Below are 16,607 nucleotides of genomic sequence, written 5' to 3' on the forward strand. Positions count from 1 at the left end.
GATAAGCATGATGAATTGCACGATCATGATAAGCATGATGATTTGCATGATAATGATGTGATTGTTCACAACGATGATGGTTTAGTTGATACTTTGTCTAGTGAAGCTAACCACATTGCAGATTCGATTAAGCACGAAGAACCGATCTTGGCTCTTGAGTCGAGGTCCAAAGAACCCCCACAGAAAGTATTCTATGTTCGAATGATTAGTTAGCACGCATTGTTCGAGTTTCATTCGTGATGCTTTCCTGTATTTTAGTCACCGTCCTTATGTGACCCCTTTTCATAGGCATGCCTTATTGTACGATGAACACGATTCACTCATGAATGAGCACGGATGTATGCGAATTACTCATGAAAAGATGAAATGTTTGCACTCAAGGAATTCACAGTCCATGTCTCTTCCTTGGCATGACACAATATCAGAAAGAGCACAAGAAGGATTGAGCATCAAGCATCGGCATTTCCATTATGATTTTCGACAGTTGATTGATTTAGATCAGAAAGACAAGTTTCGATTCTATTGTTTGCGTGTGTTTGATGAAAGGTTGGGCACTCGGTCTATATGTTCATCTACATTGCATGCACAGTCTTTAAAGAAGACTAGAATTTTTCCAGTCACTCTACATGAAATGGGTATGTTCATGTTTTTGTGTTGGAAGTGGTTTCAGGAATTTTCATCCTTGAAGATTCTTGAAGAAGGTAGACAGATGACTATAGACGAACTTGAAGCATTGAAGGAGCCACCGATGACTTTGTGTCGCTTTCGACGCGGCCCAAAGAAGGAAGCGTTGCAGACCTTTATGAAGTTCAAGTATTGTATGACCCACGCATCAGAGTGGGCCGGCGAAGAGTCCTTTCGAGAATTCCAGACGCTGTTGGAGATCTCCCTCGACGCCATACAGTTCGGTACCAGTACCTCACTTTGAAAAGGAGGGGATGTCACGTGCACATCTAACCCTATGTGTACGTGGATAAGCTACTTCATGTCTAGGGTTCAATTCAGTTAGCTTAGGAAGTGTTCTGGCACTTTTGTGAGTCTGTTTGCAGACTGTGCATGTCTAGACACTCAGAGTAGATGCATATCCTCTGGTTGCACAACATGATCATCAGCAGTACCATCAGATTCCATCAGGAGCATTTTACAATGCAGAAAACCTATTTTCCCTATTTTAGCCATTTTTCACTTATTATTAATAAGTGACTTTGTTGGGAAATTGGGTAGGGAAAATTGGGCAAGATAATATATAAGAAAACTAGCGCTAGCACTTTCTGGCAGAAGAGGCAGCAAGGACCAAGTGTCCAATAGAGCACCTTTTCAACAAGACTCCCCGGTTCATCAGATCAAGCCTAGCGTTTTTGCTACAAGATTCAGCCCTGGCGTTTTGCAGTTACAGATCAGCCCTGGTGTTAGCAGATCCCAGCATTCAGCCTAGCGTTTTTGCATCAGACATTAGACCAGCCCTAGTGTTTTTGGGACAGCAGAGCACCTAGCGTTTTGCAGATTCCCGGCGACAGAAGTACCCTCTACATCAGCGTTTTCAGTTTTCAGCATATAGACACCGCAAAACAAGTCCCGAACCTCGTAGATCTTACCTTCCCACAGCAGATCCTCGCCGCACAGTCAGATTAGCCAGTGTTTGCAGCTTCAGCCCGCTATTCGCAGATTTCAGCATCTGCATTTTCAGCGCATCGTCGTTGCGCCGTTGTCATCGCCGTCGTCACCGACATAGAGTCAGAATTCAGCAGATACAAGATTTGCAGATTTCAGCCCTTAGGGTTTTCAGTTTTCAGCCCGTCTCGTCGTCGTCGTCATCATTGTCGTCGACATCGTCGGCAAGACCATTGCATTCAGACCATTGTAGAGATTTGTGCGATCAATAGTAGACCGCTCTCGCCATAGAGAGTGGGGCCCTTGGAGGAGGGTTTGACAACATTCTTGTGTCGTATTCTTCTCTCTCTATCTCTCAGTCTCAGCACCTTTATTCACAGTGTCATTCACTTTGTTTGTGATCATTTGCACTCTCTCATTAAGGGAACGGAAGGCTCTCCCTTCCGCAAGTAAAAGGAACCCTTGAGCACAGTGTGGAGCACTCATGTTGAGCAAAGTTCAACATTCACTTCGGCTGCACCTTACAGATCAGTAGTAGGGCATGTACGCACCTCAGAGGGTCTATCTACACCGGTTCACTCCACTATTGGGGTGAAGCATGGCTGCCCGCTCTCTCCTACTCTATTTGGTATGTATGTGGATGAGGTTTCTGACTACATTGAGAGAGATGGTGATAGAGGTGTACCACTGGCAGGGACATGGATTCCGCTATTGTTATTTATTGATGATATTGTGTTGATCTCCGACTCTCCGGAGGGGATGCAACGTCACTTGGATGCTTTGCATAGGTTTGCCCATGAGAGTGGCTTGTCTGTCAACCTTGGTAAAACCAAGGTCATGGTATTATACCACCCCACAGTGGATCAGGAGGTCAGCGCCCGCATTCACATATTGCCAGGAGACAGTGGAATATACAGATGCTTACACTTACCTTGGAGTGGTTTTTAGTGGACGAGCATTTTCTTTGAGGAGAGCAGCAGAGACAAGATTGACCAGAGCCCATTCGACATTGGGGAGACTGGAGAGGATGTGTTCATAGGTTCAGTTTCAGGAGCCTGGGATGAAGCTCTGGCTCTTTGACACTTTGGTGGCTTCTGCATTGCTCTATGCAGCTGAGATATGGGGGCCTTCATTGGATCATCACGGGAGAACATGTCGCACTAATGGATGGGGGGACATGGAGAAGCCTCTGGTCTCTATGATCTCGCGGCTCATTACAGCCAAGGCTTCAGTACCACGTGCCATTATCCGAGCAGAGCTAGCTGCCCCTCCACTAGTAGTTGAGGCGCTCACTAGATCTGTTTCCTTCATACACCGCTTGTGGGAACTTCTCAGAGACAGATACGCCCACCTTGCACTTGAGTCCTCTCTACAGTTAGCCAGGCAGGGAGACACAACATGTTGGTAGGGGAGATGACGTCATGGTTCCAGGCACATGTGTTCAGTATAGACAGATTGCCCCCCTTCCAGTACTCACTGGATGCACCCTCTCTGACCCTTATACAGTCCGAGACCACCAGGCTCATCCGCCAGGACCTGACTCAGCTAGACACCAGGAGGACATGGGTACAGCCAGCATAGGAGCTTGGCATGAAGATGGCTTTCTACAGAGAGCATCTTCTGCAGCTTACGACGGATAGCTTTGTGACGAGGCCTAGATACATGGACACCCACTTGTCTCATGGGATACGGTGTGCTATTGGTCAGATACGCACATCTTCACACCAAGTGTGATCGAGACTGGGAGATACAGCGGAGTGCCAACAAAGGCTAGGACATACACCGTGTGTGACATGGAGCCTGAGACAGAGTTACACTATACATGCCACTGCCCCGTCTACTACGAGATACTAGGCCGCTTCCACTGCTTGTTTAGAGAGGGCTTTGGACCACTCTCCAGAGTCATGAGGTACGAGGATCAGAGATGCCTAGGTTTGTTTCTGCTCGAGCCGCACAGACATAGAGAGAGCTTGATGAGAGGAGAGGCTAGCCAGTCTGAGAGACACATCACAGACTTCTTTAGAGCAGACATTGGACACCCAGAGCAGATCTTGTCGCCTCACACCAAAGGCACACTGATCGATCGAGCGACTGAGCTGGGGAGATCGAGATGCCCACAATTGCGGAGGACTACACAGCATCGATGGAGGCTGCATCAGAGGATTCGGATTACTTTGGCCCGACATGCACGACGCCCGGTCACACTGCTGTCCATGGAGGAGATTGATGAGATCCGCCAGCGACTGATGCTGGCTCTCTTGTGACGTGATTTAGCTACCCCGGCTAGCTGCTTAGTTCACGCCTACCAGTTTAGGATCCCATAGTACCTTTATTTTATCATTTTGTCATTTAATTTTGTTACTCTGACTTTGTATCAGATTCACCACATTGTAATGCTCTGGTCTCATAGGTCATTTTGGCCTTTTGAAGACGTTTATTTTTTCGATTTAATGCTTCTTTTAGTGCTAGGCTTCATTATGGCCGAGTCTGCCCTTGATCTTCGGAGTCATGACAGAAACTCAGTATGCTGAACTTTGTGTTGATGTATGCTCATGTGTGTGTGCGTGTGTGGTGTGTTGTGCTGGGGAGCATATGCTAGTACCTAGTTCTACACCCACTATTGGGCATTGACGACGCTGTGGGTGACTACCATGGGTCTATACCTTGCACTTCCTTCAAGGGTGAATCTGGGCTTATCCTGGATTCATCTAGGTATATTTCATTTCATTTCTCTCTCTCTTCTGTCTCTAGTCTATTGCACATCTCTCTAATAAATAAAAGGAACTCTCGTATGAAGTAAAGAGAACCTAGAGTACACACTGACCACTCATCCTGAGTTATCACCATAAATCACTTCCGCCTCACATTACTTTAGCAATCACACAATGACACCCCTTATGTTCCTTAGCATCAATGGATGCGCCTCTGTGCGAATGATGGTTACTTCATGTTAATGGTAAATTATTTCTTAGATGGAATAGAGAGAGATGTGTTAATTAAGAGCATACATTCCACCGATCCTGCAGTGTGGGATTTACTATGTATCCCATTGTTGCAAGGTGTACAGTTCATCTTTGATTCTTTGAGATGTCAGTGTCTATGTCATCCGGGCTGATTTCTCTTACACTAAAGGCGGTACCTTGTACCTTCGTCACAAGAGACCCATCAATGCCAATATACTCTGTGTAAAAGATATTGGCTTGGATGGTTAGTTCATGTCTGTGGCCTTTTATTTCAAGATCTCATTCATGCATTGCAGACAGGCTTTGTTCAGGATCAATGCATCCTGGACAATATTTTCACCTTCAATGAGTCAGTGCAGTGGGTGAGACAGTCAGACCAACTCGGTACCATCCTTCTTGATTTTGAGAAGGCATATGATTGGGTTGATTGTTGCTGTTACTAGGGCACTTTGCGACGATGGGATTTCTGGAGCATTGGATAGGTCTGCTTCTTCTGCAGTCACTATTAGTGGATTTACAGGTTGATGCATTGACCTATCTCGATCAGTGCAGCAGGGTTGCAACTTGCCCACTTGCCCTATCTTTGTTCCTGTTCGTGGCTGAGGTCTTGCCTCTATCTGTGGGGAAGACTCCGCAGCTTTGTGGTCTATGCATGCCTTTGTCTGACCTCTTAGATCAGGAATATACAGAACCTGTTGTTTGGCATTACAATGTGCATGTTCACGCTTTGTATGCCTGCGTCTGAGGAGCCTGACCTCTTAAATCAGGAACTTGTAGACGACAGATTGATGTTTCATATTATGACCATGGTGGTCTATTAGTTGCCCGCATCCCTTATTATTTGGAGAGCTCTGTGTTTGCTTTTGTTCATAGCTTGTTTGTGTGTTGGACAAAGGATATGTTACCAGGGCACAGTCACCTGGCTTCATCGGTTACCTGGGCCCCATCTTACCTTTGAGAGGGAGGTGGATGACACCCGCTGGTAATGTTTTTCAGTGCACTGGAAGTGTTACACTTATCGGTGCCCGCTTTTTCCCAAATCAAGGATTCATATTGATAGTCAGCACTGCTGCATGGCATTTTCACATGGTTTGGGGACAGAGCCTTCCTCTGCCTCTGACACACACACACAGTGATATGGTCTCACCCTTTTAGAGTAACGTCTATAGTGTTGACTCACTTCAAATTAAAGCCTCTGATTAAATTCATTTGTCAAGTGGAGAACACACTAGCGTGGTTTTGTTTTTGCAGGCCTTTAGTGTTGGACGTGCCCTGACACAGAAGCTGAAAGAACTCATTCCTCGTCAAATGTTCAAGATACCAATTCAGGTAAGGTGGCATTGCATTGAGTGAACATTTGCCTGGTGGTTTTGGGTCCCAAGAAACGTGTTCTGTCCTGCTTTTGGCAGGCAGCTATAGGCTCAAGAATTATTGCGAGCGAGGCAATATCAGCCATGCGGAAGGACGTCTTAGCTAAGTGTTATGGTTAGTGGAGCATTCAGAAATTTCTACCTTATTTTTTATAAGTTTGTTTTTTGGTAGAATCCGGCTTGATATTGTAGTCCACGAGAAAGGGCGAAAATGTCATGTTCATCATTTCCCTCTCTTCAATTAACAGCTGAATACTGTTCTTGCAGGCGGTGACATATCTCGAAAGAAGAAACTCCTAAAGAAGCAGGTCTATATTATTTCTTTTTGTGCTTGAAATCAGTCCACTCGATGTAGCAGCGAGTATAACGCATGTGTTGACTCAACTCGTGGTACAGGCGGAAGGAAAGAAGAGAATGAAGTCTGTGGGCAGAGTGGAAGTTCCACAAGATGCCTTTATGGCAGTCCTAAGACTGGAGAAGGAAGTTGTTTAGGGAACTCATCGGCAAGCTGTTTGTAAAGGTATCCTTTCTGTGATGGGTTTTTGCCAATAGATAGGTGCTCTTTCCTAAGCTGCTGTATAATTTTTGGTTGGCATGTGCAGGAATGTGGCTTTGTCTCATTATTGTGTAGGTGGAAATTATTGTGGACCGAACGGCCATGGTACCCAGATCCCATCGATGAAAGGTGAGTTCCGTGACATGCAGGGCTTGAAGGGGTTGAAGCTAAGCAACTGTATTTAGTCAAACGCTTCACCCCTCGGCTGCTTGTTGACCGCATGCACTGGTTGGTGATTTGAGCTTCCACACAAATGCTGAAGGAAGTTGGCTTAACCAGATTATAAGGTGGCCTGCCTTTGTAATGGTAAGGCACTGCGGATTGTTATGTATTCAATTGATGGGTTGTACAGTGACTAGCTTCACATTTTAGAAGCTATATTATGATATATTCTTAGAGAAGATCAATAGACATTCTTGATGTAGAGAAAGGATTGTCTCTTAAAAAAAGTATCACACAAAATGCTCCCGCAATTCTTGTACAAGAGATCCTTCTACATTCAGTAACACATTGTATCATTCGGATATATGTGCGCTTTTGTTGTCCTCCTTTTTGGTATCGGATGGATAGGTGGGTTTTGGGTTTTTTTTTTTTTCCTGTTTTGTTTTTTTGGGGGGTGGGGGTGGTTTTGAGAGAGGGGGGGGGAGGGGGGGGGGGGGGGGGGGGGGGGGGGGGGGGGGGAATGGATGATTGTAGTGATATTAGTCATAAGGGAGAGTATCGATTCTGTATTTGTCGTACATTATTCTTAATGGAGATGCCAATTACTTCTTTAATGTACACAACAAAATATAAATGCAATGATGAAAGCACCATCTTTGTAATGAACATCATGTTGCCTCTAGATCTCTAGATAAAATGGTCTTGATTTGTTGGTATTACAGGTCTTATAAGGTACCCCATATGTTATACATGTAACCCAAGAGTGTTTTTCTCTAGTAATGTAAACAATCAATCCTAGTAGTAACCACCGTATCATATGAGGACTTACAACTAGTTTTTTGTCTAGATTAGAGGGTTGCTAAGTTACTAGGGATGACCCTAGAAGTATAAGCTTGAAATTGGAGACTTTGCATTGGCATCCAAGCCAGTATGCAACTAGAAAATAGAATAGGTGGCACCTATGCTTGCAAAGTAAAATGACAGTTGCATGAAGCTCAACCAGATCGATGGCCATGCCACAACCACAACATGAATTGGTTAACCCATATGACAAGTCAGCATAGGGATGAATCTTCCTTTGCAGTTGGAAGTTGGCTATTCAAATGAGTCACCAGTTGCAAATGTCGGTCTTCCTCTTTAGCTTAATATTCTTTAGCAACACATATATAATGTCAATTAATGAATTAGATGAAGCTTACAAAAATAATATGTATTGGTATGTGAATGCTTACCAAAAGCAAAGTGAGGTCCAAGCTCTTTTCAGGTGTCGGTTGCTCAAAGTGAGGTGCCCCTAGGGTATCCATGGTCTCCTGAATGGTTTGTATTTTGTTTTGTAGCTCCATCCTGTGCTCTGAAAGGATAAATAGTCTCTTCAAGTCCTCCTCTGTCGGGCTAACCTCATCTTCACTGGCCTTATTTATCCTTCTAGTCTCAAACTCTTGTTATGCTCTTGCCAGTTTCTTTTAAGCTTTGACCATTTCCTTGACTTGGTGTCGCTTTTGTGCCATCGTGATACCGTGCACCTTGCGGTACGAGTTCATCGCAATACATGTACCTTGCAGTATGTCACCAAAATTCTCATGATTTTGAGGTCCCACTTAAGAATTGTGCGCATGCCACTCCTTGAGGTGGTTGTCAAAATACCTCTTCTCACGAAGGTCTTGCAGATGCTACTTAACTAAATATGCCAAGTTAAGTGATTGCTGACTTGCTTGGAAGCATTGCATGATTGACTGCTTCATGTAGCCCTTTGCAAATGTTGAGGTGATTTTCATGTTCATTGGCAGCCTGTGATGTACTTCATGGTAAAGCTACACGACTGTTTCAAATCATATTTTCACAGAGGTGGTTGCACTTAATGTGATACACCCCTCTGTCCTTGGCTTGTTTGAAAACATCATACCACAATTAGCAAATCGTTGCGACAGACGTCTGTAACATAGCTATTTAGCACTAACATTCTTTATGTGAATACTCAGGGAAGTGATCGTGGTGGGTCACGAAAACACATTGAGTTTGTCATATTCAATTGAAGTATTGTGACTAGAGAAGCACTATACTGCAATCACGGAATCAACTTAAATAGTTTACAACTACTTACGCTCAATCTTCAATCCTACCAAAAAATTGATGATTTTTTCAACCAAACGAACTCGGAACTTCAAGAGACTATCTGTAAGGACTAATAAAACCTATTTAAACACTACAAAATCATTTATGAGAGGTACATAAATCGTTATTCATGGATTGCAGGTATGCAAAACACCAGCGCAAGGGGTCCAACAACATTACTTATGCCTTGAGACTCATCTCCTATAAAGAAATCAGCATTTGCACTTGATTATAACAATAAAGCAGTGAGTTTACAATCACAAAAGGTAATCACGAATTTAAAAAAAACTAACAATGTATACAATCAAATGAAAGAGAAAGAGGAGAGGAACAAGGGCAATAGTCAAAAGTTGATTTCGATTACCACTGGAGGAGATATGTTGATTACAAAGAGCACCATGTGCATAACCAGCTGTCCTTTGGTGGAGCCGTGCCTTGTTCTTTTGGAAGTGCATTTTTAGGCACCATAGAATTCTTGATCTCCACTTTATCCCTACTTTATTTTCATGTGGAGAGTTGAGCTTGTTCTCTTCAAGTTTGTCATTGGCTTCCCCTTGGTAGGTTTGTTGATATTTAAGTTTTTTAGGGGTACTCGTAGTATCCTTACGAGCTTATTCAGTGGTGGTGGTTTGGTTTTTGTTAGCTGATTCCATAGTGACATCTTCAGGTTGACCTCTTTTAGAAGTTTCTTTCTCTTGAGTTGTGTCAGTTTCCTTAATGGGTGAGAGGGTTGGACTGTTGAGGATGTCTTCCTTATCTACCTTTTAAAATTTTTTTGCGGCTTTTTTCCTTGATCCCACCACCCTCTTCACCTCCTTCTTGATTCTTTCTCTTTGTGCATTCATTTGACCAATCCCCTCTTGGACTTTCCATCTCTTTTTCTCTTGTTCCTTTTTGTATCTCGCGGCTAGTCCCACAAAGTTCAGGTTATCATTGTCGTTAGTTTGCTTCTTCTTGAACTTCTTCTACATCACACCATCTTTTCTCTTTTCAGCTCTCTTTAGTGAAACTTCCAATCGTTGCTTGGCTTCCGTTTGTGGTCTACGCATTTCTTTAGGAAGCCACAACCTAGAGATTTGCATCGAGGCATCCTAACAGTTTGAGCAAAAAACTGTGAGTAAAGAGTCTTCAAGATATGTTGCAAAGTTGGTAATGAAACTCATTTTTGGCATTGATGACCATAACTCGACCATAAACACAAAATTAGAGGTAACTAGGGGAATATTTATCCAAACGATCACAATTCACCAATAGACTTAGGATAACACTGTCCACAAGTGCAAAAGTCTACAGGTCAAAATGAGAAAAAGGTGCATGGATCACGATTCAACAATTTTGGCCAAATTGACTTTTGATAGTATAAGTTGATTCACCATGATAAATGGGGTTCTAAGGGTACCACTTGTGTGTGGTTTGGATTGTTGGTTGGAAATTTAAGCTCTTTTTTGCAATTTCCAAAGCTTTTGGATGGGAAATTTTGCTTTGACTAGGATTGGCTTGAAGTAGGATGAAATTTGCACGCTATCATATTCTAGATCAAGTTTGTGTTCTCAGTTTTGGTTTGGGGGTGGTACATGGATTGCAATCCAAGAATTTTGGGCTTTGTGGGTAAAGACTTGTTCACTTTCTTCTAGCAGCTATCTTAGGCCTATTGGAGAAGTTAGATACAATTTTGAACTTAGTAACCAAGAGTTAGTCTCATTTTTGGGATTTCTAGCCATATTTCAACGTCTTTTGCACTAACTTTGTTTGTTGGTCTCACTTTGCTCACAATTGGAGCACTTTTTGTTTTCCTCTAATGGGTTCTCTAGAGCCCCATGTGTAGGTGTAATAGAGGTTTATATGTACCAGTTTCAACTTGGCAATTAGGTTCTTAAATTGCTCGATATGAGTGCCACCCTTATTATGTGTTCAAATATTTCATCAAAATGAAAGGTGGGAACCTCTTATTATTTTATTTGTTTTTTTTAAAGGAGAAAATTTTCATGTGTTTTTTCTTCTTCTTCCTTTTTGTTTCTGTTTTGTAGCTAGCTACGAGTTGAGGGAGAGAGGGTGTGTGAAATCGTGAGGTATGTATGTGTGTGTGTGTTTATGAACTTGCACCATCAACAACAAGTCGCACACGCAAGTGGGAATGATCGAGAAGGCACGTGAGTTTTGAAGGCCGGCCCGAGTTCGGGGTCGGTTTGACAGCTTGAGACAAGCCATAGTTAACACAAGCATGGCCATAAATGTGGGGGGGCCAAGTGCAATGCACAATGTGTATCTGAGAATGGCATGGCAAGGGTGGCAAAAATTGCAGGGCCCAAGGGATTAGAGCGAGAGGGAAATGGGTGTGCATGTGTTGGTCTTTTCTTTAGATACGCCATGGTGGGACCAAGGGCAACATGTGCACGCCTGCACGTTAAATGTAGGCACAAGCCCACGGGGTTCCAAAAGTTAAAATGTATAGGGAAAAGGAGAGAGAGAGAGAGAGAGAGAGAGAGAGAGAGAGAGAGAGAGAGAGAGAGAGAGATTGGGTAACGTGATGCGTGGTGAGGTGTTTTGCAGTATGTATGGCCGGCAAAGGCAAGTCGATGGACTATGACAACAAAAAGGTTTATCAAAATAGCCACAAAGAGGCCAATCATCAATCACTAGAAGAGTAAAAGGCCAGAACCACCAATACTGTTGTAGATTAACAAAGAAAAATAGAAAGAGGAAAAATTGTGTGAGCGACAATAGCGGCGGCAAAGAGCGTAGTAGTGGTCCACCAATAATATGCGTAGTAATAGGTAGAGATATATATCCGTGCCTATTACCATGTATGTTATCGTCTGTATTAGAGCTCATGTTGCCGCAACACGGCTTTTCAAAAATAAAAATTCTCTTTTGGGCCATCCACAAGTGAGCATCTTCATTTTTTACTTACATAACACATGTCAAATATCAATTGCATTTTGAAAAGTGTACAAAATATAATAACAAACTTTGAAATTAACAACATACATGAAATTATATGTCACACCTTACCTTATAATTTGAAGCACAAAAGAATAATACTTAAATTAAATTACAAATAAAGCTAGAATTCCAAATAAGTTTTATGTACAAATGAGGGTTTGTTGTGCCATTTTTGCACGTGTAAAAGAGGACTACAAAAAAAGTATCTATCATCTAAGTCCTTGTCTTCCTCGTCCTCCTCATCCTCATCCAGAGGTACATGAGTTTGATTGATTTGACTCTACAAAACCAAAACCAAATTAAATAGATCAATACTCAAAAAGATATAATTTGGTGGCTCTTCTATGCAATTTCTAAAATTTATTACTGTTACTATAGGCTACTTTTATGCCTTGGTGGCTTTTTTGGTTGCTTGTTCCTTGCTTGGACCAAGTAGCACTTTTCCTTTGAGTGATGGTCAGGTCATGGGTCGTGATTCATGTTTCTTAGCCAAATCTTACCAGAATTTTACCATGCACTCTGTGGGCCTTGATGATTAGTTCTTGTTAGTGTGATCCCAGTTTTGGGAAGTTGAGATCATGATTGCCCAGATTCCTAGTGTTCTTTCTAGGATTTTGAATTTGGAAGTTTTGGGGTGGTGGGTTTTTCCTGGTTCAGCTTAGTGATTTGCCTTTCAAATACCTTCTTCTTGCTACAACTATTGTGCTATTTCCAATGTGATGAGGTACATGGATCGCAATCCATGTACTTGCAAGATTTGGACAACTGATCATTGCAATGTGTATGCATTATGATATTGTGTGAGCCTTTGGATACCCCTAACCCCTTTATGTGGAGATTATACCTTGTGGTTTGTGCAATCTGTCCCATTATGGATCTGGACCCTACTACTTGTGCATGTGTACTTTGACCGTTTCTAAGCATTGGGTATTTATTAAGAGCATACCTGTCCAATCAGGTGGGTAATGGTTGCTTCATTAGTCCGTAGTAACAAATGTGGCTCTCAAAGGCACAAATCTGTGTGTGTGTGTGTGTGTGTGTGTGTGTGAGTGAAATTGCAAATGAGCTTGGCCAAGTCTCTTTTTGCCTATATCTCTACCATTGACGAACATCAAGTTGTGTTTTCCACCTTGTTGGATTTCTTTCCTCATCTACATTACCTATAGCTTAGATGGATTGGGATTCTGATTACCAATGACTGCATACCGATATTTTGGCTATTTGTGCTAGATATGGATGAGCCCGAATTTTGACATCCTCCAATTTTTCCCATATTAAACATGTTTGAAGTGCTTGCTTTGTAAATTTGGCATTTGCCTTTAAGTTTTGATTCCAGAATTACTGTTATTGGCCTAAAGTTAGTTAAAAATAATTCTCGTGCTTGCTAATTACTCTAACTCTCGATGGTTTTTTGATGGAGATTTAGTTTTATCTGTCTCATTATTATGAAAATACAAGCAAAAAAAAGTCAAAAGAAAACACACATTTTACACTTTGTATACATTGATTTCAGAGTCTAGTGGCGTTTCTCCCCCCTTCTATTGCGAGTCCTCTTGAAGGACAATGAGTTAAGAGTGGGGTCTGTGCATGGGTGTTGAAAGAGTGCATGTGCAAGGCTTTGTAATATGGCACTATGATGCAAAGATACATCTACAAAATTTATACTTCAAAGCTATGCACTCTAAAGCAATGGCTTTAGAAGAGTTCATTGATCTATCCATGACTCCAATGCATGTGCGGATAACTTGGATGGTTCAGAAGTTGCAAGGATAAATGAACTCTCCTCTAGGATTAAACACTTTGAAAATGATTGATCACTAGGTAGGGAATAATAGGATTTTTGAAACCATGAAAGTATGTCATGGATAGTAGCTTTTTGTACTTGTATCCTTGCCATTACCCACTGCACGAGGTAGCACGATGCAGTGCAAGAATTGAGTCTTGAGCCATGCGATCAAGGTTCTCATTGGTGAGGCATCTTTCATTATTACCTATTGAAAAATCAAGTTCTGCGAGTGGATAACGCATTCTTTGATGATGAATGGATTGGGCAATTCAATGCGGTGTCGAGGTTTTGCTTTACATATGTTTTTGACTCTTTGAGCCTATGGTTGTTTCTGCGAGGATGGTATTGAGCATTTGGGTCTCCAAATGCATTGTTTTGTTGTTGGAGGTTGCAGTGAACTTTTAAACGGCCATGGATGGCGAAGATTTTGATAGGCTGCAATGTGGAATACGACAAGGTTTTGCGGTGGGGATCGATTGTAGTTTGTTTTTGGGAACCCAAATAGTCATAGAGGATGTTTGAAGCAGCTTTTTGGGTAACCAAATTTTCATGGTTTGTAGCATACTTGAAGTTACTAGTTGTGGTTGTTGTGGAGTTGATTGAGGGGGCTTGTCTTGAAGTACCATTCATTTATAGTCTGTTGTTGCCAAGGGAACTTTAATTATCTTGATAAAATGTAACAAATCCATGGACCACATGGGTGCAGCTTTGTAGGTGCGCATCCAAGGTACTCCAATAACTATGGCTTCATTAATGTTTGTGTGTCATGATTTGGAATTGATGACCTTCAATAGTAATGTTGGCATTAGAGCAACCCATACTTACCATAATGCCTTGATTCATAGCTTTGATAGTGAGGTGTTGTTTGGTGAGGGATAATGTGGTCATCTTGTGATAGGTTGTGTAATTCATCACATTCACTCTTGAACTTGTGTCGACTAATACACACACATCGACACCACCTAGCCATTCTGTTGAGGGTTGAATTACCTGAATGGGTGGTGGTGAGAGCCCTTGTGTGATTCTTGCTTGTACCTGAGACTTCCTTTTGAGGATTCAGAGCTTGAATTCCTCTTTGGCTTCACAAATTGAGCAGTCGATCCATCTTTCTTTGGCAATCTCCATGTGCTTGTGTTAGCATTTCTAGAGTTAGACGTATGTGGTATGCATTGAGTCTACATCCACTAATCCAATTAAACTTTTCTTCCCTGGCCGGCTAGTGTTGCAAGTTTAGTGGTACCACTTGATGATATGTTATGAATCACAAATAGTCCATTGCCCTGCTTTTCAAATTTTTAGCATGTTGTTTTAGTTTTTATATGAAGACATAATCACCCAGTGAAAATTCTTAGCTTTTGATATTTTGCTCATGAAATTCTTTCATGCATCGTTTTTTAGTATGTATACTTGCAATTGTTTGTGGTCGTGTCTCATCAAGGATTTCAAGCTGATCAAGTTGTTCAGAAAATTCATGTCTAGTCTACTTAAGTTGTTTGGCTACTTGCAAAGTGGGAATCAAAAACTCCAAAGGTAAGATGGCATTCAATCCAAAAACCATGTTAAATTGTGTTGTCTCTATTGACTTGCTCTCATTATTGGTCTTGTTCAGGGAATGTTCAAGTTTTCAAGTAATTTACCATGTGCATGGTCCACGTAGGTTCTACTATGAATCACAACATGGGCATAGAGTCATATATCTTCTTGGTACTATAGGTTTCACACATCTTCACATGCTCATGAATAGTTTTATGCATATGCGGTTAGTACACTCCCTAATCTCATCAAGCGTTGATATGTTTGTTCAAGCTCATTGTGGAGTTTTATACTTTGAACATGTGTTTGAGTTTATTAGGTTTGTCTTTTCCCTAGCTCAATGCATAAGCGCAAGATTTGGTCAGTGCCTTGTTTGTAGAGATGCCTTGCTAATAAGAAGAAAGATTCGTGTGGATCGTACTCCGTTAGTTCGTTGCCTTGAGCTAAAAGAGGAATCAATCATTCACTCTCTCTAAAAAACGATTTGCAATAGAAGAGGATAATTTTCTCCGATGGTAAGAACATTGACATTTTTGAGTTTCACACAGAGTTTTACATTTTTCTTGGGTACCATGACAATAGGCAACACCCAATGCGTGTGCTCAATTTTGTAAATAAAAATTTTCCCCTTTGATTTGCATGTATCTTCTTTCATTATTCATAAAAATGTTTTGTTATACATGTACATACATTGTCTACTAAGCTTAGCATCACTCTTAAATAGGTTGGTTTGCTGACAAATATTGAGGTTCGCTCCCTTAAGATCTTTGTAAGACTAGGCAAACACATATCTATACTCCTTAAGCGTTGTAATTAGGATCTCTTCTTCTTTATGGGTTACGTTAGTGCGATGTATGCTAATCTAAGCTCCTTTCTGACTTGTGATAGGTCAATTCTCTTGGCCTTTTGTGACCCATCATATGATGTCTCTGTTTGTTTCAGCTCTTGATACTTCATTTCAAGTTGACCTTGGTCATTTTTGGTTCGTTCTCTTTTGGTTGTTTTGGTCTGGGTTTAGTTTCCATTTTTCTCGGTATTTTCCTTCCTTTGTTGAAGGAGCTTTCATATCTAGTTTTTTATTTCATGCGTCAAGTAGATGTGGTTGAAACCCCAATCTTGAACCATTTTGAGCTATTGCATAAATGTACACATCCCAAAATAATGTCAGATTTGTGCTCATATTCTATTCTAGAGGAAGTGACTACGACCTGCTCTAATATGCCTATGGGTCATTCTACATAGCCATCTACCAATTGTAGCTTCATGTGTGTCTATGTGGGAGCTGTTTTATGGCTATTCCTACTCCAGTATTTAAGATAGCCATTGTTTTGACGTTTTTGTATTCTATCAATATAGTAGCGTTCCCAACTTCTCCTTTATAGTATTCACCCACTTTGTTTATAGGCGCGGGCTCAGTAGCTTTTGGTTTCAAAGATTTTGTTTCCTTTCCCTCTGATTCTATGATTTTAAAAGGAAAATTAATGCCCATTTTTTTTTAGGTTCCATACATGGGTATATCCACTTAAGTCTACATCTAAAGTGTTTATGTACTTCAAAAAGTTTTTACTACT

At 41.5% G+C, this 16,607-nt stretch overlaps 1 protein-coding gene across 5 annotated transcripts in view; it reads left to right on the forward strand.

Moving 5' to 3' along the window:
- Nucleotides 1–7,026, forward strand: part of LOC147427467 (Small GTP-binding protein) — a 93,800-nt gene extending 86,774 nt beyond the window's left edge. For 4 of the 5 annotated variants that reach the window (XM_086496457.1, XM_086496459.1, XM_086496456.1 and 1 more), the window contains 5 exons: nt 5,826–5,903; nt 5,984–6,059; nt 6,212–6,252; nt 6,341–6,464; nt 6,547–7,026. In XM_086496457.1, coding sequence (XP_086352583.1) covers nt 5,826–5,903; nt 5,984–6,059; nt 6,212–6,252; nt 6,341–6,436 — 291 coding nt within the window. In that variant the 3' untranslated portion in view covers nt 6,437–6,464; nt 6,547–7,026. Of the gene's footprint in view, nt 1–5,825; nt 5,904–5,983; nt 6,060–6,211; nt 6,253–6,340; nt 6,465–6,546 lie in introns of those variants that run through there. The other variant, XR_015185945.1, reaches the window with a different exon arrangement.
- The last annotated feature ends 9,581 nt before the right edge of the window (nt 7,027–16,607 follow it).

The sequence above is a fragment of the Adiantum capillus-veneris genome, chromosome 23, assembly GCF_014529385.1.
Source record: "Adiantum capillus-veneris isolate H3 chromosome 23, ASM1452938v2, whole genome shotgun sequence".
NCBI lineage: Eukaryota > Viridiplantae > Streptophyta > Polypodiopsida > Polypodiales > Pteridaceae > Adiantum > Adiantum capillus-veneris.